This window comes from Mobula birostris, chromosome 8 (assembly GCF_030028105.1).
Source record: "Mobula birostris isolate sMobBir1 chromosome 8, sMobBir1.hap1, whole genome shotgun sequence".
NCBI lineage: Eukaryota > Metazoa > Chordata > Chondrichthyes > Myliobatiformes > Myliobatidae > Mobula > Mobula birostris.
In genome coordinates, this window is record NC_092377.1 from 68,217,520 (window position 1) to 68,244,013 (window position 26,494).

General features: G+C 42.0%; 1 protein-coding gene across 6 annotated transcripts in view; it reads right to left on the minus strand.

Moving 5' to 3' along the window:
* The window catches only part of LOC140201367 (utrophin-like), a 524,122-nt gene that overhangs the window by 422,992 nt on the left and 74,636 nt on the right, over positions 1 to 26,494 (minus strand). For all 6 annotated transcript variants that reach the window (XM_072265376.1, XM_072265377.1, XM_072265374.1 and 3 more), the window contains 5 exons: positions 20,491 to 20,583; positions 18,643 to 18,720; positions 14,378 to 14,470; positions 13,470 to 13,642; positions 1,752 to 1,867 (listed from right to left, as the gene is read on the minus strand). In XM_072265376.1, coding sequence (XP_072121477.1) covers positions 1,752 to 1,867; positions 13,470 to 13,642; positions 14,378 to 14,470; positions 18,643 to 18,720; positions 20,491 to 20,583 — 553 coding nt within the window. The remainder of the gene's footprint in view (positions 1 to 1,751; positions 1,868 to 13,469; positions 13,643 to 14,377; positions 14,471 to 18,642; positions 18,721 to 20,490; positions 20,584 to 26,494) is intronic.

Genomic DNA, 26,494 nt, shown 5'->3' on the forward strand with positions numbered 1-26,494 from the left:
TCGATCTTGCGACAGCACCGAGTACAGCCTCTCCTCCAGTCTGTTCTCGCTGGCCACCTTGGCACCGCCTGCCGCCGCCCCTGCCGAACTCGAGCCCAAGGCCGTGTCAGCCTCCAGCCACGGCCACTTCTTCGAGCTCGGCCTTTCCTTAGGCGGAGGCCTTAGGCAGGTCCAGGCACACGGTGCAGCGCCCAAGTTCATCATATCTCTTCTAACTAGGGGCACAGCATATGATTCATAGATACGTGGTGAGGCTTTAATCTCTTCCACGGAAGATGGCTGTTGGCTCACAAGGAGCTCATCTGCTCTTTGTCAGGTCTTGTTTTTTTCCAGTCCTGCTGGGTGTCCTCACATCCTCCTCACCAGACTAAGTACGGTGGGGGAGCTGGCCTAAGTTGCCGACCACTTGACCACGGCCCCCGTGTGTAAGGGTTATGTACAACTTCAACAAGGAATTAATGAACTCCCACAGTCCCTAATGACCCTGTAATTTCAGACTCCGAGGCTGAAATGAGAGCATCCTTCAGAAGGAATTCACCCATGCAAAGCATCCAGCACAGATGGGGTACCTGGTTGTGCATTAAAGACCTGTGCCAATCTACTGGCTGACGTGTTCACCATTATCTTTAACTTCCCACTTCGGCAGTCTCAGGGACCCACCTGCTTCAAGCAGGCTTGATAATACCAGTGCTCAAGAAGAACATGGTAACCTACCTCAATGACTATCGTCTAGCAGTACTTACATGCACTGTGAAGAATCAAGCAACTTTAAACAGCTACACTGCTGTATATAAACAAACTGAGCATACCAATGAATCCTATTACCATCTTCACTCCAGTTTGTCTTTTCAGCTCTCCTGCCTGTTACACTGTTATTCCGTGCTCCCCTTCCTCTTTCAGCTGCATCTTTAAAAAAAATCAACTCTGATATTTCTGATGAGAGTCTTTAACACAAATGTTGCCTCATCCAGAAGTCATTTCCATCATTTTCTTCATATGGGAACAGCAACACAAATTAGACTAGCATTTTAATCCTGATGCCATTAATTTAAATTAAATCCCGGTCATTAGTTCTATATGTATGTATCAAGAATAATCAGCATCCTTTGGTGTTACTGCTTCGTTTCTTCTATCCGACATTAGGGTAAAAAAAAAATGGTCAGCCTAATTATGCCACGTGGAAAGGGAAGGGGGACATTATGGTCAAGAGATGACGCCAAACGTCATCGAGAAGCAGCAAGGAGAGGGAGAAAACGAGAATCGAATGAGGCTAGGGCCGCACGACTCCAGGATCAAAGAGTCAGGACAAAAAAAGACGAGAGAAGAGGAGACAGAGGAGGAGAGGCATGCATGTCTCCAGGATCAGAGATGAACAACAAATAGCAGAAGAGACGAAGAGACGGGGGATGAAAGGACTGCACATCTCCAGAATGACAACGAGAGGCACAAGGGTGGCAGATAAACCAGAAATGCACTACCCTTCTCTCAAATGGTGCCCCAACAGGTCACCCTGTTGTCTATATATACACACACACACACACACTACACGTTTCCTCAAATATTACTGAAATATTAAATACACAACACCAATAACTATCTCCAACTGCACACTCAATCTACTTATATTTTCACTAAAATAGTCAAGTTAGAAAAGCAGCTGAATATGAACAGACCCATTTTTAATAAATCAGGGTAAATTTGTTGCACTTGTGAATTCCACCTGAACAATAACCAAACACCAAACAACTTGCCTTCCGAGTCCAGCAGTTTCTCTATCCCCAGATGTTGCTTCGCAATATTGAATGCATGTTCAAGCCGTCCCACCGCAGTCATCTTAGTAACTTTATCCCAACTGAACAGACCTGGTCTGAAAGAGGGCGAATTTTAAAAGAATGCTAAAATAAATAATTCTAACATGAACGGATAATGCTTAGGTTACGTTTTAAGCTGAGTAGCAGCTCGATATCATGGATTAATTACACCATACTTAATACATTGACTGCATTTTATTTGAGACAGTGTAGACCCAAGTAATGTTAAAATTGAGGACCACAGACCAGCATCACCAACATTTTGAACCACAATGCAAGTACATTTATAGACAGCAGCACTGTGCTCAACTGTGACAATCCAGTACAAAAAGCCTCCAGGCCCTCACTTCAGATAATCGGTAAAAAGATGCTTTGCTGATACGGACTTAAAATAAATAAATTGAAGATCAATTCTGAAAGCAAAGATTCAGGAATGTGATTGGCACATAATCTGAGAAATGTAGATCAGAGGCCAGTCACATACCTATTATTTAATTTTCAGGCATGGTTCCTACTAGTTTCTTAATCTACGTGCAAAAAAAAAATTCAACAAAAACTGGAAGACTTCCTCTTGGAAGATATGAAGAAAACAATTTTAAAATAAAAGTAGTTAAATTACCTCGCAAAGCAGTTATATAGATCATTCCCCAATTTCTAATTATATAAACTATATAATATATAGGTATATATTATAATTATGTATTTCTAATTTTATTATATTTCAGATCAACAATGTTTTCTCAGAGCTAGGAGAATCAAAATCAGATCAGGTTCATTATCACTGACGTATATGCTGGAATTTATTATCTAACTGCAGCAGAATAGTACAAGACATTACAATAACAAAACTAAATAGCACAAAAGAAGAAGACACCGTATTACTCATGGATTTATATAGTGTTCAAAAATCGAATGTCGCCGAGCGGAAGAAGCTGTTCCTAAAACATTGAGTCCGAGTCTACAGGCTCCTTCCCAATTGCAGTAATATCCCGGATGCTGAAGGTCTTTAATGATGGATGTTACCTTCCTAAGGCACTGCCTCATGAAGACGACTTCAGCGGTGGGGAGGGTTGTGCCCACGATGGATTGGTTGAGTCTATACCACTCCACAGACTCTTGCAATCCTGTGCATTGGAGCCTCTATATCAGGCTGTGATATAAAAAATAAGAATGCTCTCCGTCATACATCTATAGAAATCTGCAAGTTTTTTTGGTGACATACCAAATCAACCAATCTCACAATGAAGCAGTGCCTTCTTCATAACTGCATCAACATACTGGGCCAAAAAAACCTCCTCTGAGATGTTGATGCCCATGAACAAGAAACTGTTGCCCCTTTCCACTGCTGGGCCCTCAATGAAGGCTTGTGCATATTCTCCCAACTTCTCCTTCCTGAAGTCCAGATCCACAATCAAGTCCTTCATCTTGTTAACATTGAGTGAGAGGCTATTTGTGCGCATGCGCCGGTCGTACATGCAGCCTGTTACAGTTGCTCCGTAGTTGCTTACTTTTAAACTTTTTAACTTAGTTATTTGTTGCATTTTTTTCCTCTCACGGTAACATGTTGAAGCTGCACCCTCTCTAACATGCTGGTGGAGAGTGTTTTACTTTTTTTTTTAGCACTGGAAATAGTTACATTCGGACACGTCTCGTTAGCGTGGCAGCAGGATGGCCGCATTGTGTATTCCAGGGACCAACTGATTGCTCTCATGCCCGCCAGTTTAGCGAACAGAGCAGCGGACATCCTGGCTGAAATCTGGAGGAACAGGGGGATTAAAAAGGCGAGGGAAGAGGACCGGGTCAAGACAACAGAGGCTTATGGAGAAGAGAAGTTATAAGCCATGTCTCCCCTCTCTCATCATGGGAAATGTGAGATCGCTGGGGAATAAAATCGACGAACCGACGGCGCTTGTCAGGAAGGAGTCAGAGAACATTTCGGGAGAGCAGTGTCATGTGCTTTACTGAGACCTGGCTGCATGAGGACATACCCAATCAAAGCGTTTCCATAGAGGGCTTCCAGACCATTCGAGCTGACTGGAATTGCACTGAGAGCGGTAAGCGCAAAGGAGAGGGGCTGGCGGTTCTGGTAAACAACAGATGGTGCAATCCTGGGCATATTACAGTCAAGGAACTTGTTTGTAGCCTGGATATTGAACTTTTTGCTGTTGGACTCCAGCCTTATTATTTGCAAAGGGAAATCTCGCATGCAATTGTGGTTGTTGTGTATATCCCTCTGCCAACCCGACATCGGCGTGTAACATCATTTACACCGTCATAGCCAGATTACAAACCCAGCACCCGAGTGCCCTCATTACCATCTCGGGTGACTTCAACCATGTTACCATGGCTAGAACACTGTCCAACTTCATGCAGCATGTGAGCTGTACAACCAGAGGGGAGAGGACTCTGGATTTGATGTACGCTAACGTCAAGGATGCATACAGCTCCTCTCCCCTCCCCTCCCCTCCCCCCATTGGGAAGGTCAGATCACAACCTGGTGCATCTAAAACCCTGCTACATGCCCCTGGTGAAGAGTAAACCAGCAACCTCGAGGACAGTGAGAAAATGGTCAGAGGAGGCTTATGAGGCGCTCCAGGGTTGTTTTGAGGTAACAGACTGGCAGGCACTCTGTGAGCCACATGGAGAGGATATGGATGGGCTCACAGAGTGCATCACTGAATACATCAACTTCTGTGCGGACTCTAATGTTCCGACAAGAACTGTCCTTTGTTATTCAAATAACAAGCCATGGGTGACAAAGGACATTAAGGACATCCTGAACGCTAAAAAGAGGGCATTTAGAGATGGAAATAGGGAGGAGCTGAGGGCAATACAGAGAGACCTGAAAGCCAGGATCAGGGAGGCTAAAGACAGGTATAGGAGGAAGCTTGAGTGGAAACTCCAGCAGACCAACATGAGAGAGGTCTGGAGGGGGATGAGGACCATCACTGGGTTCCGGCAAACTAGCAACAGAGGAGCGGAAGGCAATGTGGACAGGGCCAATGAACTTAACCTGTTCTTTAACAGATTTGACATTGTGGCCCCTGCCCATCCCCCACATGAGCCATCTGTTGTCGGACCCCAACCAACACATATTCCACTCTCCCCTCCTATCCCTCCTCACAGTCCCCCACCCTGCTCTCATGACTATACCCCTTCCCCACACGAAACCACCACGGTGGGCTTCACAGCTGAACAGGTGAGAAGACAGCTGAAATGTCTCAACCCAAGCAAGGCTGCAGGACCGGATGGTGTCAGTACCAGGGTGCTCAAAGCCTGTGCCCCTCAGCTATGTGGAGTACTTCGCTATGTATTCAACCTGAGCCTGAGGCTCCGGAGGGTTCCTGTACCGTGGAAGACGTCCTGCCTCGTCCCTGTGGCGAAGACGCCGCGCCCCAGCGGCCTCAATGACTACAGACCGGTGGCATTGACCTCCCACATCATGAAGACCCTGGACAGACTTGTTCTGGAGCTGCTCCATAGGCTGGAGCAGTTCGCCTACCAGCCCCAACTAGGAGTTGAGGATGCCATCGTCTACCTGCTGAACCGTGTCTACGCCCACCTGGACAAGCCAGCGAGCACTGTGGGGGTCATGTTTTTTGACTTCGCCAGTGCATTCAACACCATCCACCCTGCTCTGCTGGGGGAGAAGCTGACAGCGATGCAGATGGATGCTTCCCTGGTGTCATGGATTCTTGATTACCTGACTGGCAGACCACAGTACATATGTTTACAACATTGTGTGTCCGACAGAGTGATCAGCAGCACTGGGGCTCCACAAGGGACTGTCTTGTCTCCCTTCCTCTTCACCATTTACACATCGGACTTCAACTACTGCACAGAGTCTTGTCATCTTCAGAAGTTTTCAGATGACTCTGCCATAGTTGGATGCATCAGCAAGGGAGATGAGGTTGAGGACAGGGCTATGGTAGGAAACTTTGTCACACTGTGCGAGCAGAATTATCTGCAGCTTAATGTGAAAAAGACTAAGGAGCTGGTGGTAGACCTGAGGAGAGCCAAGGTACCGGTGACCCCTGTTTCCATCCAGGGGGTCAGTGTGGACATGGCGGAGGATTACAAATACCTGGGGATACGAATTAACAATAAACTGGACTGGTCAAAGAAGGGTCAGAGCTGTCTCTATTTCCTGAGGAGACTGAAGTCCTTTAACATCTGCCGGACGATGCTGAGGATGTTCTACGAGTCTGTGGTGGCCAGTGTTGTCATGTTTGCTGTTGTGTGCTGGGGCAGCAGGCTGAGGGTAGCAGACACCAACAGAATCAACAAACTCATTTGTAAGGCCAGTGATGTTGTGGGGATGGAACTGGACTCTCTCACGGTGGTGTCTGAAAAGAGGATGCTGTCTAAGTTGCATGCCATCTTGCTCAATGTCTCCCATCCACTACATAATGTACTGGGTGGGCACAGGAGTACATTCAGCCAGAGACTCATTCCACCAAGATGCAGCACACAGCGTCATATGAAGTCATTCCTGCCTGTGGCCAACAAACTTTACAACTCCTCCCTTGGAGGGTCAGACACCCTGAGCCAATAGGCTGGTCCTGGACTTATTTCATAATTTACTGCCATAATTTACATATTACTATTTAACTATTTATGGTTCTATTACTATTTATTATTTATGGTGCAACTGTAATGAAAACCAATTTCCCCCAGAATCAATAAAGTATGACGACTACTACTACTACTTCTACTACTACTACTACTACTACTACTACAACAACAACATCACTCAACCAGATAGAGCAGCAGTCCCCAACCACCGGGCCGCAAAGCATTCGCAACCGGGCCGCGAGGAAACGATATGTTTTGGCGATAGGAGTCAGCTGCACTTTTTCTCATTCCCTGTCACCCCCACTGTTGAGCTTGAATGCATGCTCGGTCATTACGCACACGTCATCCATGTCAGCGCGGGAAGGAGTTCAACTCCTCCAGCTTGCAAATGACGGCGGGCAGAAAAGTATGTTTGACGTAACATCTCTGCCGGCATTCTGGATCAAAGTCAGGGCTGAATATCCTGAGATAGCCACGAAAGCACTGAAAACGTTGCTATCTCTGCAATGAATGGAACGAAAACTAAATTGCGGAATAGACTGGACATAAGGAACCCCGTTCGAGTATCACTGTCTCCCGTCACCCCTCGATAGGACCATCTTGTTGCAGGGAAACAAGCCCAGGGCTCCCACTGATTCAGTGATATTGGTGTGTTGCAATGATTTTATATGTTCATACGGTGAAAATATATGCTGTGTGTTTAATATCCAAACATTACTTAAAATATTATGATGCTATTGACTTATAAGTGACTTATATAACCATATAACAATTACAGCATGGAAACAGGCGATCTCTGCCCTTCTAGTTCGTGCCAAACGCTATCACCCAGTCTCTCCAACCTGCACTCAGCCCATAACCCTCCATTCCTTTCCTGTCCATATACCTATCCATTTTTTCTTTAAATGATAATATCGAACCTGCCTCTACCACTTCTATTGGAACTTCGTGCCACACTTATTTCAAGCTCCCCTGATAATTGACTTATCTCTATATTCATGCGAGGAAAATATGCGCTGTGTTTAATATTAAATTCGTTAGATAAACCCTTTTAGAAACGAAATTGAGTACATTAGCCACTTATCACCTGTATTCTGGTCGTGATTAACACCCGCCCCCCCCCTCGGAACAGAATTGCTAAAATCAATCTGTAAGCAGGGGAAGGGAATTGACACGTACATGCATGCGCACATAGGTGCCCGCGCAAGGTTTCATGGCCATGGTAGCCTTACTCTGGGTAAACAACGTACTTGATTGCTACTCTCGTCCGTTGGCAACTCTACCCACCCACCCCCGGTCGACCGGTCCGCAAGAATATTATCAATATTAAATCGGTCCGCAATTCAAAAAAGGTTGGGGACCCCTGAGATAGAGGACAGTTTGCACCTTGCAAAATAGAACATTAGTTTAAGACAAATCAGGTGATGAAGTGCACAAGTTTTTTCAGAGACTTTTATTGAATACTTATAGAAAACAGTAAACACACAACTCTTCCCTTAGTTCTAAGGAAGCCACTAACTTGAAACACTAACAGCCTTCTTTTTCCACAGATGCTGCTTGACTGGCTGAGTTCTCCTAGAATTTCTGAGTTTGCTTCAGATTCCAGCGTCTGCAGTTTGTTTCTGAATCTTTACCTCAAAACTCAATTATCAAATATAGAGGGGGAACAGTTATCTTAAATTTGGTTTCATAAAACTACCAAAAACAACTTAACTGATGTATAAACAAGTTCACATGACAGAGAACTGAGTTTTACTGCTAAGTAAAGTTCAAGTTCAAACACTGATCCATGTTAAATAGATTACAGCCGGTTAACATTTGGGGTATTTCAACTACTAAGGGGGTTGAGAGGGATAAGCCGGCCCAGGCCTTGTTCCTATCCAGTAATAATTGAGAGAACTGACCACCTTTATCATGGTCTGGTACAGCAATTCAAAGGCGCAAGAATGTATGAAGGTGCAGAGACTAGTTCCATTATTCAAGAAGAGAAGGAGGAATAATCCTGGGAACTACAGACTGGTGACTCTCACATCAGTGGTAGAGAAGTTACTGGAGAGAATTCTTAGGCATAAGATTTATAAGCATTTGTAAAAACATGGCCTAATTTGGGAGAACCAGCTTGGCTTTGTGCAGGGCAAGTCATGATTGAGTTTTTTTTTTAATAAGGTGGTGAGAGTGATAGAGGGTGGTAGAGCTGTGGATGCATGGATTTTATTCAGGCATTTGACAAGGTCCCTCATGGGAGAATCATGCAGAAGATTAAGATTCATGGGATCTGGGGTGAATTCACCGTTTGGATTCAGAACTCGCTTGCCCAAAGAAGACAGAGGATAGTGGTCCAACTATTCTAACTGGAGGTTTGTGAATAGTGGTGTTCCACAGGGATCTGTACTAAGGCCTCTGCTGCTGATGATGTATATAAATGACCTGGTTGAAAATGTAGGTGGCTGGGTTAGTAAGTTTGCAGGTGATACAAAGATTGATGTTGTGAATAGCATGGAAGACTGGCAAATATAAAAGGATATAGATCAGTTGAAGATAAAGACAGAGAAATGGCCGATGGAGTTTAACCCAGCCAAATGTGAAGTGTTGCACCTTTGTAGGTCAAATGTAAGGAAACAGTGCACTGTTAAGGGCAAGACTCTTAAGTGTTGATAAGCAGATGAATTTTCAGGTCCAAGTTCATAGTTCCCTGAAAGTGGCTGCACAGGTTGATAGGGTGGGTAAAGGCATGCTTGCCTTACTAGTTGAGGCATTGAGTTCAACAGTCAGGAAGTTATGTTGCAGCTTTGTAAAACTCGTCGGCTAGATTGTATTGGATACAGTTCTGGTAAACTCCCTCCCCCCCCCCCCCCATTATAGGAAAATTTCAAAACTGGAAAGGGTGCAGAAGAGGTTTACTACGATACTACCTGATTAAAGGGAATATGCTCTAATGAGAGGCTGGACAAACTTGGGTTATTTTCTCTGGAGCAATGAAGGCTAAGGGGAGATCTGACAGAGGTTTTTAAGATTATAAGAGGCATAAATAGAGTCATTGATCTAGGCACAGACATAGATCTTCTTCCCAGGGTTGAATTCTCTAATGCAGAGGACATGTATTTACATAGATAAGAGGGGGTAACTTCAAAGGAGATGTGAGGGGCAAGTTTTTTTTCGCAGAGTGGTGGGTACCTGGAAAGCACTGCCTGGGGTGGTGGCAAAGGCAGAAATATTTAAAACATTTCAGAGACATTTAGATAAAATAAATGAATGCGAGGAAAATGCAAGGATGCAGACATTGTGTAGACAGAACATAGTTTAGTTTACTAATTGATTACTAATTTAATTGATTTGGAGCAGCACGAAGGGCTGAAGGGCCTATTCATGTGTTGTACTGCCCCACGTTCCATGCTCTTAGAAAGTACACTCAGTCTAACACTTCCCAGGCAGATCCCTCCCCGCCATTGGTTGTATCTGCTGGTAGCCTTGCATCAAGAATGCAAAATCAATCACCAAAGATTCCCACCATCAAGGCATTGGTACCTTCTCACAGCTACCAGCAGGCAGGAAGTGCAGAAGCCTGAAGTCCCACACCACCAGGTTCAAGAAAAGCTACTTCCTTTCAATCATCTGGTTCTTCAAAGCAACCAGCTCATCCTGAATCAGTTGTGTTTAGCAATGCTATGACAACTTTAATCACTTTGCACTGAAATTGGCTACATTTTCTGTCTCTTTTATTTTCTTGTAAAAATTTGTTTACGTTTGTTTAATTGATGTTTTTCCTTGTGAACACTAATTACATGATGTGATGTGCCAATGATGTGGCTGCAAATAAGTTTTTCATTGCATGAGTACATATAGACACTTGTGCATATGCCAGTGAACTTGTCTTTGGACTGTAGGTAGAGGGAGATAGAAACAGTTACATAATGAAGTCATCCAGTAACATAATCTGCCAGCATTCACCTTAATGGCACTTTACATATGGTCGTTGCAAAGCAGAAAGAAAAGATGGTAATTCTAAATACTTACACTCCATGTAACCAAATAAGCAAACATTAGGCATTTGGAATTTCTCATGCTGAATACCAGAAGACCAGACCACGAAGTGAGAAAGCAGACCCAAGAAAAGATGGCTACTTAATCATATTAACATGTTACAGAACAGCTAGTCCTTGACTATCAGATATACCCTCAAACTATTTGTGACTGAGGAAAGGGGCTTCCCTTCCTCTACCATCAACTCTGCTCTCAAACGCTCTTTCCTATTTCACGCACATCTGCTCTCACCCCATCCTCTCGCCACCCCACTAGGGATAGGGTTCCCCTTGTCCTCACCTACCACCCCACCTGTCTCCAGGTCCAACATATAATTCTCCGTAAATTCCGCCACCTCCAACGGGATCCCACCACCAAGCACATCTTTCCCTCCCCCCACACTTCTGCTTTCTGCAGGGATCGCTCCCTACGCAACTCACTTGTCCATTCGTTACCCCCTACCCTTCCCACCGATCTCCCTCCCGGCACCTATCCTTGTTAGTGGAACAAGTGCTACACATGTCCTTACACTTCCTCCCTCACCACCATCCAGGGCCCCAGACAGTCCTTCCAGGTGAGGCGACACTTCACCTGTGAGTCAGCTGGTGTGATATACTGCGTCCGGTGCTCCCGGTGCAGCCTTCTATATATTGGTAAGACCTGACGCAGACTGGGAGATTGTTTCGCTGAACACCTATGCTTTGCCCGCCAGGGAAAGCAGGATCTCCCAGTGGCCACACATTTTAATTCCACATCCCATTCCCATTCTGATATGTTTATCCATGGCCTCCTCTACTGTCAAGATGAAGCCACACTCAGGTTGGAGGAACAACACCTTATATTCTGTCTGGGTAGCCTCCAACCTGATGGCATGAACATTGATTTCTCTAACTTCCATTAATGCCCCTCTTCCCGTCCTTACCTCCATCCCTTATTTATTTATCTATTATTTCCTTGCTTTTCTCTCTTTTTTTCTCTCTCTGTCCCTCTCACAATAACTCCTTGCCTGCTCTCCATCTTTCTCTGGCACTCCCCTCCCCCGTTCTTTCTCCCTAGACCTCCCGTCCCATGATCCTCTCCCTTCTTCAGTCTTGTATCCCTTTTGCCAATCAACTTTCCAGCTCTTGGCTCTATCCCTCCCCCTCCTGTCTTCTCCTATCATTTCGGATCTCCCCCTCCCACTTTCAAATCTCTTACTATCTCTTCTTTCAGTTAGTCCTGATGAAGGGTCTCAGCCTGAAATGTCGAGTGTGCTTCTTCCGATGGATGCTGTCTGGCCTGCTACATTCCACCAGCATTTTGTACGTGTGACTGAGGATATCATTTTGGCCATAATATAGTCTGCACAATTTCAAACAAATTTACTGACTGTGAACAGACAAGAGACCTCTAAAACAAACAGACTCACAGCAATCTCCAAACTTATCTTTCTCAAATATATAAAACTTCACATTGACTGCAGAATTTGATTATAAGCTGCTAAAAGTAGTATGCCATCCTACCAACAGCTACACATGAAAGCTTATATGGAATTCAGAAGAAAAACACTCCATCTCTGTAAAACAGGTCTGTGACTTGGATCTAATTTCAATACCCAGAGTAGCTCTACCAGAACAAAGCAAACAAAGAAATGTTCTCTGCACTCAAATAAAAATGCCAAAAAGATACTTAAGGCACAGAAGATGTTTGTGTTGCTGCTGAATGCCTTAACCTCTTTACCTTGAAACAAACTAAACTGCTTTGAACTGACATTCAAAATAAGCTAAAATAATTTTTCAGCCAAGAACAACTGTAACAAACATTTGGGTATTGAAACATTTCTCAACTACACTCATTGAGGTGGAACAGATACAGTGGCATGCAAAAGTCTGGGCACCCCGGTCAAAATTTGTTACTGTGAATAGCTAAGTGAGTAAAAGATGAACTGATTTCCAAAAGGCATAAAGTTAAAGATGACACATTTCTTTAATATTTTAAGCAAGAAAACTTTTTACTTCCATCTTTTACAGTTTCAAAATAACAAAAAAGGAAAAGGGCCCGAAGCAGAAGTTTGGGCACCCTGCATGGCTGTACTTAGTAACATCCCCTTTGGCAAGTATCACAGCTTGTAAGCGCTTTTTGTAGCCAGCTAAGAGTCTTTCATTTCTTGTTTGGGGGATTTTCACCCATTCTTCCTTGCAAAAGGCTTCTAGTTCTGTCAGATTCTTGGGCCATCTTGCATGCACTGCTCTTTTGAGGTCTATCCACAGATTTTCGATGATGTTTAGGTCAGGGGACTGTGAGGGCCACAGCAAAACCTTCAGCTTGTGCCTCTTGAGGTAGTCCATTGTGGATTTTGAGGTGTGTTTAGGATTATTATCCTGTTGTGGAAGCCATCCTCTTTTCACCTTCGGCTTTTTTTTTCCCCACAGACAGTGTGATGTTTGCTTCCAGAATTTGCTGGTATTTAATTAAATTCATTTTTCCCCCTACTAGTAAATGTTCCCCGTGCCACTAGCTGCAACACAAGCCCAAAGAATGATTGATCCACCCCCGTGCTTAACAGTTGGAGAGGGATTCTTTTCATAAGATTCTGCACCCTTTTTTCTCCAAACATACCTTTGCTCATTGCAGCCAAAAAGTTCTATTTTAACCTCATCAGTCCACAGGACTTGTTTCTAAAATGCACCAGGCTTGTTTAAATGTTCCTTTGAACCTTTTGAGTAGAACTTTTTGGCCGCAATGAGCAAAGGTATGTTTGGAGAAAAATCATTCTTCAATGCAATCTGCATGCAGACCAAAAGAAAATAAAATATCAAAATTAAAAATGTTTCAAATTTGCCATAAGAATAATGCAATATAATTCTGAACTAAAGTAAGTAAAGATCAATTGAATTTCACTTTTGAAGCATTCATGGCTGCAGCTTGCTGTTGGAATTTTCAGTACCTTTTTAAAATTGGAAGTCACTTTACTAACATCTTAAGAAAGCAAATGTTCAAGCAGTCATCATTTGCTGTCATACAACCCTAAAATTATCTGGTTCACATAACACTTTACACGTAGAATTATGGACTGATACTTACTTGTGCCGATGAAGAATAGCATTGAACGCAAGTCCATCAGCCCAACTTGTTGTAAAATTGAGAACATTGACCTGTTTGTAGGGTCGAGTTGATTGGCGAACCCAGCTGAGCAAAATCTTTTCACTGTTTGTCTGCTGTAGATCTGACATTACAGCTTTCATTATATCTTTGACCTAAATCAAATATTTTACAATTAGGTTTGTTCAAACAGCTCAAAAAGATGATCCAAGTTTCAGCTACTCACAACACCTGGTAAAAGATATTTAAAGTTCAAAGTAAATTTATTATCAAAGTACATGTTAAGTCACCATATACTACCCTGAGATTCAGTTTCTTGTGGGCAATCACAGAAAATACAAAGCAGAATCGATGAAAATGAAAAGTTGGGAGTTTAATTCTGATTTCATCAGTAATGAGTCTGCCCATTCACCCTGTGGAATGTGTGAGTTTCCTCTGGGTGCTCTAGTCTCCTCCCAAAGGAAATAAGTTAATTGATCATTGTAAATTGATTAGGTCAGAGTTGAATTAGTGGATTGCTGGGGCAGCACAGCCTGAAGGGCTGGTAGGGCCCTAACCCACACTGGGCCTCTGAAATAAATAAAAATTAAGATGGACAAATGGCCTAAGTGGAAAAGACAACAGATTGTGCAAATACAAAAAGAAAAACAAAATTACAATAATAAGTAAATAATACTGGGAATGTGGAGTACTTGCTATTGAGTCACAGGCTGTGGAATCAGATCAGAGTTGCAGCGAGTGAAGTTATCCGCTCACCCCAAAGTAAAGAAGAACATCTGTTTGGCCGACTGTTTACTGCATACATATTCAATTCCCAGGAATTGCCTCTGAGATGGATTTCTTCACTTCAGCTATCAAACCGGCACTGCATTCCAAAGCTCTTTACTCACCTGCCAATGTAGAATGATGCTCCAAATAAGCCCAAGGGTCAATTTATGATTTCCATCGACAATATCAGTTCCACCTATATTTACAAGCTCCACCTGGCAAAGGGAAATAAAAGGTCTTTCACAATGTAGTATAATTTAAGATGCAAAAGGGTTGACATCAAAACTGAACAACTTAGTAGTGGGCCAAAATGATAATTCAAATGTCTCCTTCAAGGTGAGTCATGCAAAAAAGGAAATTCCAACCTTTAAGTTCTTCAACCACATTCTGAAAAAATATCCACAGAACCCAACAATTGAGTATCAAGATCCTACAGCTTCCCAGCAGCAAACAGTGAGAATCTGAGTATTGATTTTGTTGGGGTTGGGCACAGGTTTTAGCCTGAGTGTAAGCAGGAAGAAGGTTCAAAAATATTATGTTCACTTAATTTTTTTTTATATAGGCATCCATTAGTCTCATGAGACAATGGATTTGCGCCTTGGAAAGTTTCCAGGGCACAGCCTGGGCAAGGTTGTATGGAAGACCAGCAGTTGCCCAAGCTGCAAGTCTCCCCTCTCCACGCCACCGATGTTGTCCAAGGGAAGGGCATTAGGACCCATACAGCTTGGCACCGATGTCGTTGCAGAGCAATGTGTGGTTAAGTGCCTTGCTCAAGGACACAAACGCTGCCTCAGCCAAAGCTCGAACTAGCGACCTTCAAATCACTAGACGAACGCCTTAACCACTTGACCACTCACCAACACATTTAATTTTAAGTTCAAAACAAATACATGCTTTTAAATCAATTCAAATACCTTTTTACTTGCAGTTAAATTTGTTACATTTGTTATCTATGTTTATACAAGGTGCTTTTAAATTGTGATTGTTAATCATTGTGAATATTTTTCAATATTCGTAAATTTTAGAGACAGTCAAAACTTTGACAATTGGGCTGCTGACACAGGCAAGGACCACTGGAGAGGGTAAACATTTGCAGCTCACAAGCCAACCATGTTTAACTGAACAATCTGTAATGCCATTGGTCTGTACCTCTGACGAAAAGCAACAGTGTTACCCATTTTGTCAATACCTTCAAATTCTTCATAGATCCTAACCTGAAATGAAATTGTTTAATTTTTCACTCCCAGCCATTTCTGGATGCTTAAAACCTCAGTGAGAAAAACAGTTTTGCATTGTCTTGCCGCTTATCTCTCAACAACCATCCATGACAAAAATCACTGCTTTTTGAACATAAACATACACAACTGACACTATTTAAAAACTGCTTGATCTAAGCACAGTGTAGTGTCTATGGCCACACAAATGTGCATGCAAATGACACTACTGGAAAAACTGTTCAACATCAGTCTTCCATCCCAAGTAAATAGCATATTGTCCCAAACAAACAAAGGACTATTTTCTCTACTTGTTTTTATTCTTCAAGAGTTGCCCCGTTTAACTGATGGCCCTATTAACTGGAATCCACAGTATTTCCTAACCCCTCCATAAAAACCTGGCTCTAATACTTCAATGATTACCTCAGGCCCTTGCCTAGGCAACCAAGGGCAAGAATTACACACAATGTGCCTCCTTGATTTCTCTGAACATCTTAGAATTGTTTTAAATAAATTTTCTTAATAACAGGGACTACAACTCAGTTGTTCAATCATTCTTCACATGTCAGACCAACACAGCCACCCTCAAGTGCAGACTGTTCAGTATTCCAGCTGTCTGCGAACCAGAATACAAAACTGATGTCAATTCTACTGCCTTGCATTGCAACAAATTATTCTTCTATTAACACCTGTATCTGCTCATGTTAACGTTTCAGTCTGTTGACCTCAGTTCTCTTTGTCTACCATAAGGTATCTACAAGTACACACACACACACACACACAATACAACATTTGGAAAGAGGAAATCCCTGACTGATTCTAATCTATATTTTTATTCTCACATTTGTATTTGCCTGCATATCTGCCCCTTTATTTCCCACTAACCACTTGAAGGTCAATTGTGCATTAAGAGTCAATTGCCTGCTTTTTGCTTCAAAACTCTACAAATAGTTTTTAAAATAACCTTGAAGGAAACCATTATTCTTTAAAAAAGGATAACTTTAAAGCCACTTCTTGTACACCGCACCATGTCATGCTGATAGATTCTACAGCCTGGAATGATGGGCTGCCAGTCCTACCCACCTTTCAGTCATAGCTGTGTTAGAAACAATATCGTAATCCTCTGAATTACACGATACCTACAGTTCATCTGCCTTTCACCAGCCTCCTTGCATCAAAATAATTAAAATCTAGACTTGCAATGCAGAGCTTGAACCACTCCTCGGTAGCAATATCTGTGCCCCCACTCAGGGTACGTGAAGTCACTTCTCAGAACTGTCAGTGGTGCACAGAGACCTGCGCATCATCTGTGAACCTTTCCAGCACCTTGCGGCATTTTCCATTTGTGGCATCGCATCAGTGGCCAAAAAAAAAAAGAAAATCAGATTTCAGAGGTTTACAGATTTTGGATTTTCAGGTAAGGGGTGCTCAACGTGTATTAGGTTATGATCATACACATTCTACTTAAATATGGTTCATTATTTATCATCAACTCCAACATGACCTGTCCCCTTGTTAATTTTGGAACATACTGGTGCAAAAAATTATCTTGAACACCCATCAAATGTGTGCATTCCAGACAAGCTCATCTGTTTGACTCAATCTACAAGTAAAAACCCTTTGTGGAATCACTGCTTTTACTACTTGAATACAACTTTTTAAAAAAACTGACAGCTGACATGTTAACATTTATTCTGTCCTCATGTCTTGGATTTTCATCACTGTAAACTATTCTGAAGATTTGTGGGCTACACAGATGCACAGCAGGGAGCTTCAGAATCACAACGTAAGGTGACCTAATAAGAGATAAACAAAATTCTAAAGGGCACACTTGGGCAACATGGTAAGTATCTTTTACCATGGGGAGTGTCTACGAAAGGAGGGCACAGGTTTGAAGTGAGAGGTAGGAGAATCTGAGGTGTTGAAGTCTTCAATGTACTGCCTGAAGAGCTCATGGAAAAAACTTAAGCAGCACCTAGACAACTACTTGAACTGCCTCGACATACAAGGCTTCAGACCTAAAGCAGATAAATGGAATGAGTATGTGCAGGTACAATGGGCAGCATGGATATGATGGGCCAAAGGGCTGGTGTTTTGCTCTTCATGACCTGATTACAATCAATCTTTGGTAATTTGCATATATCTAAAATCATTGACATAGATTGATTTTGATGTCTTCATTTACAATTAACCCAATAATCTGACCAAATTGTTAACAATATCCTTTTAAAAATCTTGGAGCCGACAAATTCCAAACACATGAAACAAACGCAACTCAATAGCTTGGGCTTTGAGCTCTGAATCATCAACTTGGACAGCTCTGCATCAGAGCATCTAAAAATTTGATTCCCAATAATTGCAGGTGAGACAACATATTAACATTTTAAATAAACAAACAATACTGAATGAAACATTAGAAACTGCGGATGCTAGAATCTGAGGAAACAAACTGCTGGAGGAGCTCAGTGAGTCAAGCAGCACCTGTGGAGGCCAGGGGGCAGTTGGATTGCGAGGTGATGACCCTGTATCAGGGCTGAGAATACAGAAGGGAGGTAAGAGGTGAGAGGGAGAGGTGAGGTATTTTAGAAGAGGAACATCTCACACTTCACCTTGAAATCTGATTTTTCCAACTTCAGATAACCCACACTCTATTTTCAGTCTCCTGATTCCAACCCACCAACAACAATCCCATGGTCACCCAAGTTTTATTTCTCTCCTCCATCTGGTTCCTCTGTCCATCATCCTCCTTTTTCTAATTCCAATTATCACCTTACTTATTTGGTTATTTACCAGATTTTGCATCTGCATCCTCCCTACCTCCATCCCCCCATTTCCCCCCAAATGGCTCCATCGGCACCCTTTATGTCTTTCCTTATCAATCTCCACTCACCACCCACAGTCTCCTGACTCCCAACCCTTACACAACACAAATGGCTCCATTTGCCCATCTCCCTCTTCACCTGGTTCTAACCATTGGCTGCAAGCTCCTGCCTCACCCTTCCCTCGCAACTCTTTGCACTGGCGACCTCCCCTTTACGCGCACAATCCTGACACAGGGTGTTAACCCAAAGCATCAACTAATCCTTTGTCTCCGCAGATCCTACTTAACCCGCCAAGTTTCTCCCACACACATTTATTTTGTCACAGATTAGCTCTTCAAGGCAATGACTCACATTCTTTTGCTGCAGAACATGCAGAACTCTGTTGACATTGTTGAGGGCATGTACTCTGGTCGTGCCACGTTCTTTGGTCTAATGGAGGACAAGATATTTTAACCAAGACAAAAAGAAAATTCAGTTGGAGACTATGAAATGATGCAACTTGATCACAAAGTGGATTAACTTTATAAAGTGATGCTAATAACAATTCCAAACTTGTCACTATTGTATGGGAACTGAATAAAAAACATTCCTGTTAAAATGTTCAAACTGTAAACATGCTGCAGTTACTTAACATTCCTCTATGCAGTCAAATCCAACATAAAATAAACGCTTTACAAAGAGACAAAACACAAGCAAAGATCATAAAACTTCAATTCCAGCTTTTTGCATTTGAAATCTCACCTCTACAGAAATTTTATGCATTTTCAAGTGATAAGTCGGCATTCACACACGCAGCCAAGTTTGGAAAACTAACTATTCCTAATCACACCAATGAAAATGAAGAGAAAGAGACCACAAAATGTTCCTAGTTAGTGGGGGAAAAGCAAGTTAAATGGATTTTATGCAGACACATTATAATTAGATGGAGTACACGAAGTTCTAGGCAAACCAAAATTGCAGACCAGAGAAAGTCAATGAAGTCCTAGTCAACTCAAGTAGCATGCACACTAAATCATGACACACCACCTTGAAAACTGAATCCTTAAAGTGATGACTTATATCCAGAAAATCCACTCTACAAAGTGAAAATAGAAACTAATCTCAAACACAGTCTAAGAAATAGAGCAGGATCTGTGAAATGGAACGCAGTATCGAACAGATGGATGACACAATCCACCTTTTTAAGCCAAAAAGGTTGAAGTTGGTGAGAAGTCTGTAAGTGCATCTACTTTCAAAAAAAGGGCATTTAGAGAACAGTAAGGTCTGGAATAATAGTAGGGCGATTCAACAAATTGCCTCAGAGACGAATGCTGAGTCTGGCCATTTTTACAGCGTGAGTGGCTGTTTGATTTGTGATCAAAAGAAAACACAGTCTATCAGTAACCAATCGTCCAGATTCACGCACAAATAATAACTTTCTCACTGATATAGCAAATAGTTTTCAATTGACAAGCAACAGACTGTCAGCAGGAGGCAGCACCTTCAGGAGTGGATGCAATAGAAATTAAGTGAATGGAGATGAAAATAACAAAGCTCAGAGGATACATGAGCAAACACTGAACCAACTGCTATTTGTGGAAATGTCTGTGTCATACTAGCCTTCGCACAAAAAGCAGCCACCCATGAGCCAAAATCAGGTTCCAGTTGTGTATCAACGGACATGGATCAAATCAAAATAACTTATAATCAACAATTTCCTGATGATCATTATCAATCTGTCATAATACTGCAAACATTTAGTCTGAATCCAACACAAATTATTTCTAACTTCTGAGAAAGAAGTGCATATCTAGTGAAATGAGAGCCCAGTGAGTGGGATTATCACTAATGCTGCTGCAAAATGCCTTAGAAACAAGTACAAAAAAATTGTTCAGAGAAAAAAAACTTTAACCTAAAGCATTCTTCTTCAGCCCAAATATTCTTCTGTCTTTCAACCCTAAGAGTCAATGGAAATTACACATAGTTGGATTTTTTATAACTATCTCCAGAGAACCCTCAGAGATACTAATCTGCAAAACTAGCCTGCCTCTATCTGAAACCTTGTGAAGCATAAGGTATTATGAGTATGAAGTCCTGATCAGAAAGATTAAGCAAGGCATCTCTGTACCTACATGTAATAGCTAAAGATTTTTTCAGCATCAGGCTCTGACTTTATACAGTAAATACATGTGTACAGTTAGTAAAATGAAAATTCCTCACAAATGTGTGTCCTGTGAGCCCTTCCAGAAGATCTAAGAGTTTTCTGCCATCTCGGAGGTCATCAAACAAATCCTTGATCGGTGGTTTTCCACTCTGCAGCAGAAGCACAATTTCTTATTAAAATGTCATTCAAGAAAACATTTTGCAGAACAGTTCCTGCCCAGAGAATATGTATCAATCGGCTTCGGATCATCACAGCTTGATCTCGGGCAAGGACGCAAGTTCACTTCTGCTTGATTCTCATTTATGGCATATTTTTAAAATCAGTGTATGACCCTTATCACTTTTGAGAAACAAGATTATAGAGGTGATAAACTAGGCTTTGCATTCACACAAATTCTAAACATTGTTCTGCCATTATCTGTGATCTATAACGTATTTCAATGAAACTGCGTTTTGTACAAACAAGTGTTCTGTTACCACAGCAAAAACGAGACAACATTCCTCTGGACCAAGGAGCATATACACAGTACATATAACTCACACACATTACATAAAATATTACCACAAATAAATTAACAAATAATAAGGGGCATTTATAATACGTCAAAAGATAAAACAATATAACATTACTGATGCTTCACACATAAGACCTGGGTAATGGCGGGGAGCTCAGTGGTCTTACGGCCTGGGGGAAGAAGCTGTTTCCCATCTTAATAGTTCTTGTCCCTAATGCTGCAGTACCTCCTACCTGATGGTCTGCATGCAGTTAATGATTTGCAATAAGAGATTAAAAATTAAGCCCATAATTTATTAAACTCAATCACAAGGTTGGCTGCAAAGGAGAATTTGGTTTCACAAAGAAATACAGTTGCAAGAAAAATTTTGTGAATACTTTGCAATCACCTCATTTTCTGCATTAATTACTCATAAAACATGGTCTGATCTTCATCCAAGTCACAATAATTGACACACACAATCTGCCTAAACTAACAACACACAAACAATTGTACTATTTCTCATCAATACTGAGTACACCATTTAAACAATCGCAGTCAAAGTTCAAAAAAGTATGTGAACCTCTGGGGTAATGCCTCCTACAAAAGCTATTAGGAGTCAGGTGTTCCAAACAACGAGATGAGATTGGAGGTACGGGTTGTGGAGGTGCCCTGCCCTATATAAAGACACACGAAGTCAGGCTACTGACAGAGTCTGCTCTTCTCAAGAAAGATCTGTTTATGTGCACCGTGCCTCGATCAAAACAACTTTCAGAGGTCCTCACAAGAAGAATTGTAGAGAAGCATGAAGCTGGAAAAAGCTGCAAAAGCATTTCTAAAGACCTGAGCATTCATCTGTCCACAGTAAGAAAAACTGCCTACAAATAGAGGAAACTCAGTACCGTTGCTACTTTCTCTAGGAATGGGCACCCTGCAAAGATCACACCAACTGCACAACCTGCAATGCTGAAAGAGATGAAAAAGAACCTAAGGGTAACAGCAATAGACCTGCAGGAATCTCTCAAAATTGCTAAAGTGTCTGTTAATGTGTCCATTATAAGAAAAACACTGAACGAGAATGGTGCTCGTGGAAGGACACCACAAAGGAAACCACTGGTCTCCAAAAAAAAACATTTTTACACATCTGAAGTCTGCAAAAAACCACCTGGATGTTCCAGAACACTTCTGGGACAATGTTCTATGGACAGATAAGACAAAATTTAAACTTTTTGGTAGAAATGCACATTGCTATGTTTGGAGGAAAAGAGACATTGCACACCAAAACCTCATCCCAACTGTGAAGCATGGTGGAAGGGCTGGTTTGCTGCCTCGGGGCCTGAACAGCTTGCAATTGTTGAGGGAACAATGAATACAAAATTGTATCAAGATATTTTACAGGAGAATGTTAGGGTAGCAGTCCATCACCTGAACCTTAATGGATGATGCAATAAGACAATGATCCAAAACACAATAGTAAATCAACAAAAAAAAAAATGGTTTAAAAGAGAAGAAAAATCATGTTTTGGAATGGCTAAGTCAGAATCCAGAGTTTAACCCAATTGAGATGCTGTGGCATGACCTGACAAGGGCTGTTCATGCAAGGTATTCCAGAAATATTGATGAATTAGAACAGTTTTGTTTGGAGAAATGGTCTAAATACATCAACCACGATGCCCACCAGCCAGTCTCAATTTCCTGAGTTCAGCCCATATCCCGCAAAGTCCCGTCCCTCAATGTACCAGTCTCCGTGTTTCTTAAATGATATTATTGTACCTGCCTCAACCATTTCTTCTCTCAGTTTGCTCCACAAACTCAACCTCCCTCTGCATTACAAGTTGTCCGTTGGATCCCTGTTAAATCTTTTCCTTCTCATCTTAAATTTGTGTACCCTAGTTTTGGACTCATCTACTATCTAGAGGAAAAGACTATTACAAACCTCTCATGATTTTAAACATTTCTATAAGGCTGCCTCTCATTCACCTACACTCCTAGCTTGGCCAGCCTCTGTGTTACTCAGGCTCTCTAGCCCTGTCAACGTCATTGTAAATCTTTTCTGCACTCTTTCCACTTTAATTGTGTCTTGTCCTTTACTCAATGCCCTTGATGAAGGCCAAGTGCTGAATGCCTTTATCACCAGCCCGTCTGCCTGTGACACCACTTTAAACGAACTATGCACTTGTACTTCCAAATACCTCTATTCCATTACACACCCTAGTGCACTACCTTTCAATGTACACGCCCTGCACTGGTTTCATTTTCACCTCGCACTTATCTGCGTTGAAATCTATTTGTCATTCCTCAGTCAGTTCCCTAACTGATCAAGATCCACTGTGTGATAACCGTCATGAGAAAATCTACAGGAGCAAGAAGTCCAAGTAACACACACAATATGCTGGAGGAACTCAGCAGGCCAGGCAGCATCTATGGAAAAAAGTAAACAGTTGAAGTTTTAGGCCGAGACCCTTCATCAGGACACCTCCCTTTGCAACTAGGTCCTCAACTTTCTGACGAACAGATTGCAATCAGTGAAGATAGACAGCAAACAACCCCCACTTCAATTATCCTCCATATAGGTGCCCCACAAGATTGCATCCTCACCCCACTACTCTACTTTCTGTATGCTCTCACAAGCACGTGGACAGACTCTGTGCCAATTCAGTCTACGAATCTGTAGATGATACTACTGTAGCAGATCAGGGTACAAGGAGGAAATAGGGAGCCTAGTGAAATGGTGCCATACCAACAATCTTTCCCTCAGTGTCAGCAAAACAAAAGAGCTGGTCATTGAGGCTGAGAGGTTTGTGCACTTATGTTGATGCAATGGCCAAAGCTCATGAGCACATCCATTTCCTCAGGAAACCAAAGAAAGTTGGCACCTCCCTCTGACCCTCAACCAACTATTATTTGTGCACCACAAAAATCTGGATGCATCACTGTTTTCTATACTTTGCAAGATGGATGCAGCTCAGCATTTAAAAGAAACCAAGCCTTCCTTCCACACGATCTGCCTACACTTCTTGCTGCCTAAGTAAACCAGTCAGCGTAATCAAATATCCCATCCATTCTAGATATTCTCCCTCTCCCCTCCTCCTCCCAATTTGAGCAGAACATACACAAGCATGAATGCACATATTCCCGCCATAAAAAGACTATCAAACAATCTCCAGCACAATAAGATGGAGTCCTGACCTCACAATCTACCTCTTTGTGACCTTGCACCCTAATCTAAAGTGACCTCTATCTGAATTGCACTTTCTGGTAGTAACACTTCATTCTGCACTGTTATTCTTTTACCTTATACTACCTCAATATGCATTGTTGTAATGAATTGACTTGTATGAACAGTATGCAAGACAACAGTATGTAAGACACATCCTAATAATGCCAAAGATCTGACAACTAGGGGTCTCCAGATTGAATGTTAAGCAACACCAGAGTGGCAGTTTGGACTACAAACTATAGAGTTACAGAAATGTACAGCACAGAACCACTTACTTCGGTTCTCTGTATTTTTACTTATTGTAATGTCTATCAACATTAATCCCACTTGCCTGCATTACTTTCATATCTCTGCATGTCCTACTCATTCAGTGCCTGTCTAAATGCCTCTCAAGCATTGTTGCTGTTCCCGCCTCTAACATCTCCTTATGCAAATCATTTCAAATACAAATTATCCTGTATGAAAAATTAATACCTCTGATCCCTTTTAAACCTTCTCCCTCTCACCTTAATCATATGCCCTCTTTTGTTAGACACTCTTGGCAAAAAGACTATTTACCCAATCTGTTACTCTCCCAATTCCATCTATTTCTATCATGTTATCGCTCAGCCTCTTTAGATCCGGGAAATTCCCAGCTGATCCAGCCTCTCCTTCCAACTCAAGCCTTCTGTCCAGGCAATATCTTTGTGATTTTTTACTGCACCCGCGCTAGCTTAATCCCACAGTATGGTAACCAATACTGCACACAATACCGTTACCCTGTAGATCTGATATTTGTCACTTATTGTACTTGGATTTGATAGGCCTTTAGACTGAAAAACTTTTTCATTTTAAACATTTACAACATTAATTGGCATCAGAAAAAAAAGTTTCTATTTTCATTACTTCAGAACCCAAGAATCTTTTTGATTGTGTAGTTATTAGGTGGGGAAATGCAACAGCCAGGCTCAAGTAAGTGGGACAATAAATTGATTAGAATCTGCTTTTGGCTGTTGCCCAAGTAGGAAAGTCACATAGGACCGTGGGCTCTCTCTTAAATCTTTTAACAATGTCAGATATTCTTCTCATCCATCGAAACAAATACGTGAAGTGTTGGATCAGCATTTTATTTCAAAGTGTGTACAATAACCTCAGTCCCTGTGCCAGAGTTTCCTGTACTTCAGAATTTCACTGGCAATAAAACAATGTGAAACACAATGACAGGAAAGCTTATGTTCTTTCACCTGGCACCATGACATTTTTTGTCACTGAATCACCGCAGCCTTCCATCCTGTCACAGATAATGCATTTTCTTACCAACTCTCCTCCAGCCTTGCCCTGTATTTTGTGACACGTTTTATCTCTAACCTATCCAAGTTCAGACAAAAGGCCATTTGGAAGTTCGATGCCCCTTGCTTTACTCTCCACAGATGCCGACTGCCATGCTGAGCATGACCAGCACTTTATTTTTTTAATTTCAAGCTAAATTATTACTTAAGCCATGGACCAGAAATGGAATTTTGAACCTTCAGTGTTAAGATCTCAACCTGTTAACTTCAGCTCCCCAAGGTGTACAAATTAATGGAATCTCGTCTCACCTTCAAATATCCTCATGAGCAACTAGGGATGAACATTTACGATGGCTTACTGGAGATGCCCAATACTAATAAAGATACTCAACATGGCCTTGCACTTCAATACTGACTGCAAAGCATAGGACTCTGTTTATACATATTGTATCATGTTAAGTGTCAATTTGTGTTAATTTGGCTCAATCTAAATTTGTGCAGTTCTTGGGAATAGTGTTGGTTCTTCTCCCTCTCTCCCCCCACCAACCCAACCATGAGTTTGCATTACATGGAGCTCTGTTACATAACAAACATCTTTTCCAAGTTCCAAAACCCCGAGTGAAGATTTTTAAAAAGCACACTTTCACATGGGAATAAATAAGTAGTATTTCAGGAGATGTGCTACAATGAACCATATCCAATTCTATTTCTGGAAAACTGTTTATCTCAGGACAGAAGAATGTAGTTCCCTTCTATTTCTTTGCCATACCAGCAGTCTCCAGGTTCGTAACACAAATTTTTCCAAGTTGTGAAGGAACAAAATCAGTGTATGCGAGAGGATCGCATCAGCCGCTTTGACAGGAGAATGAGCAGGTGCGAGATGAGCAGCCACTAACTGGCCTCACTAACTCAATGGTCAAGGTTGCCTGCTCAGTGCTCCCAAGTCTGCTCGGTTGGACTCAGGTCTGACTGTTGTAGCTCAGGGGGGTGGGGAGAAATGACACAAATTCCTGCACGAGTCCAGCAGCCAGCAAAGCCTTCCTGCCAGTTTCCCAAATGCCCGCAGAACCTCTTGCCCC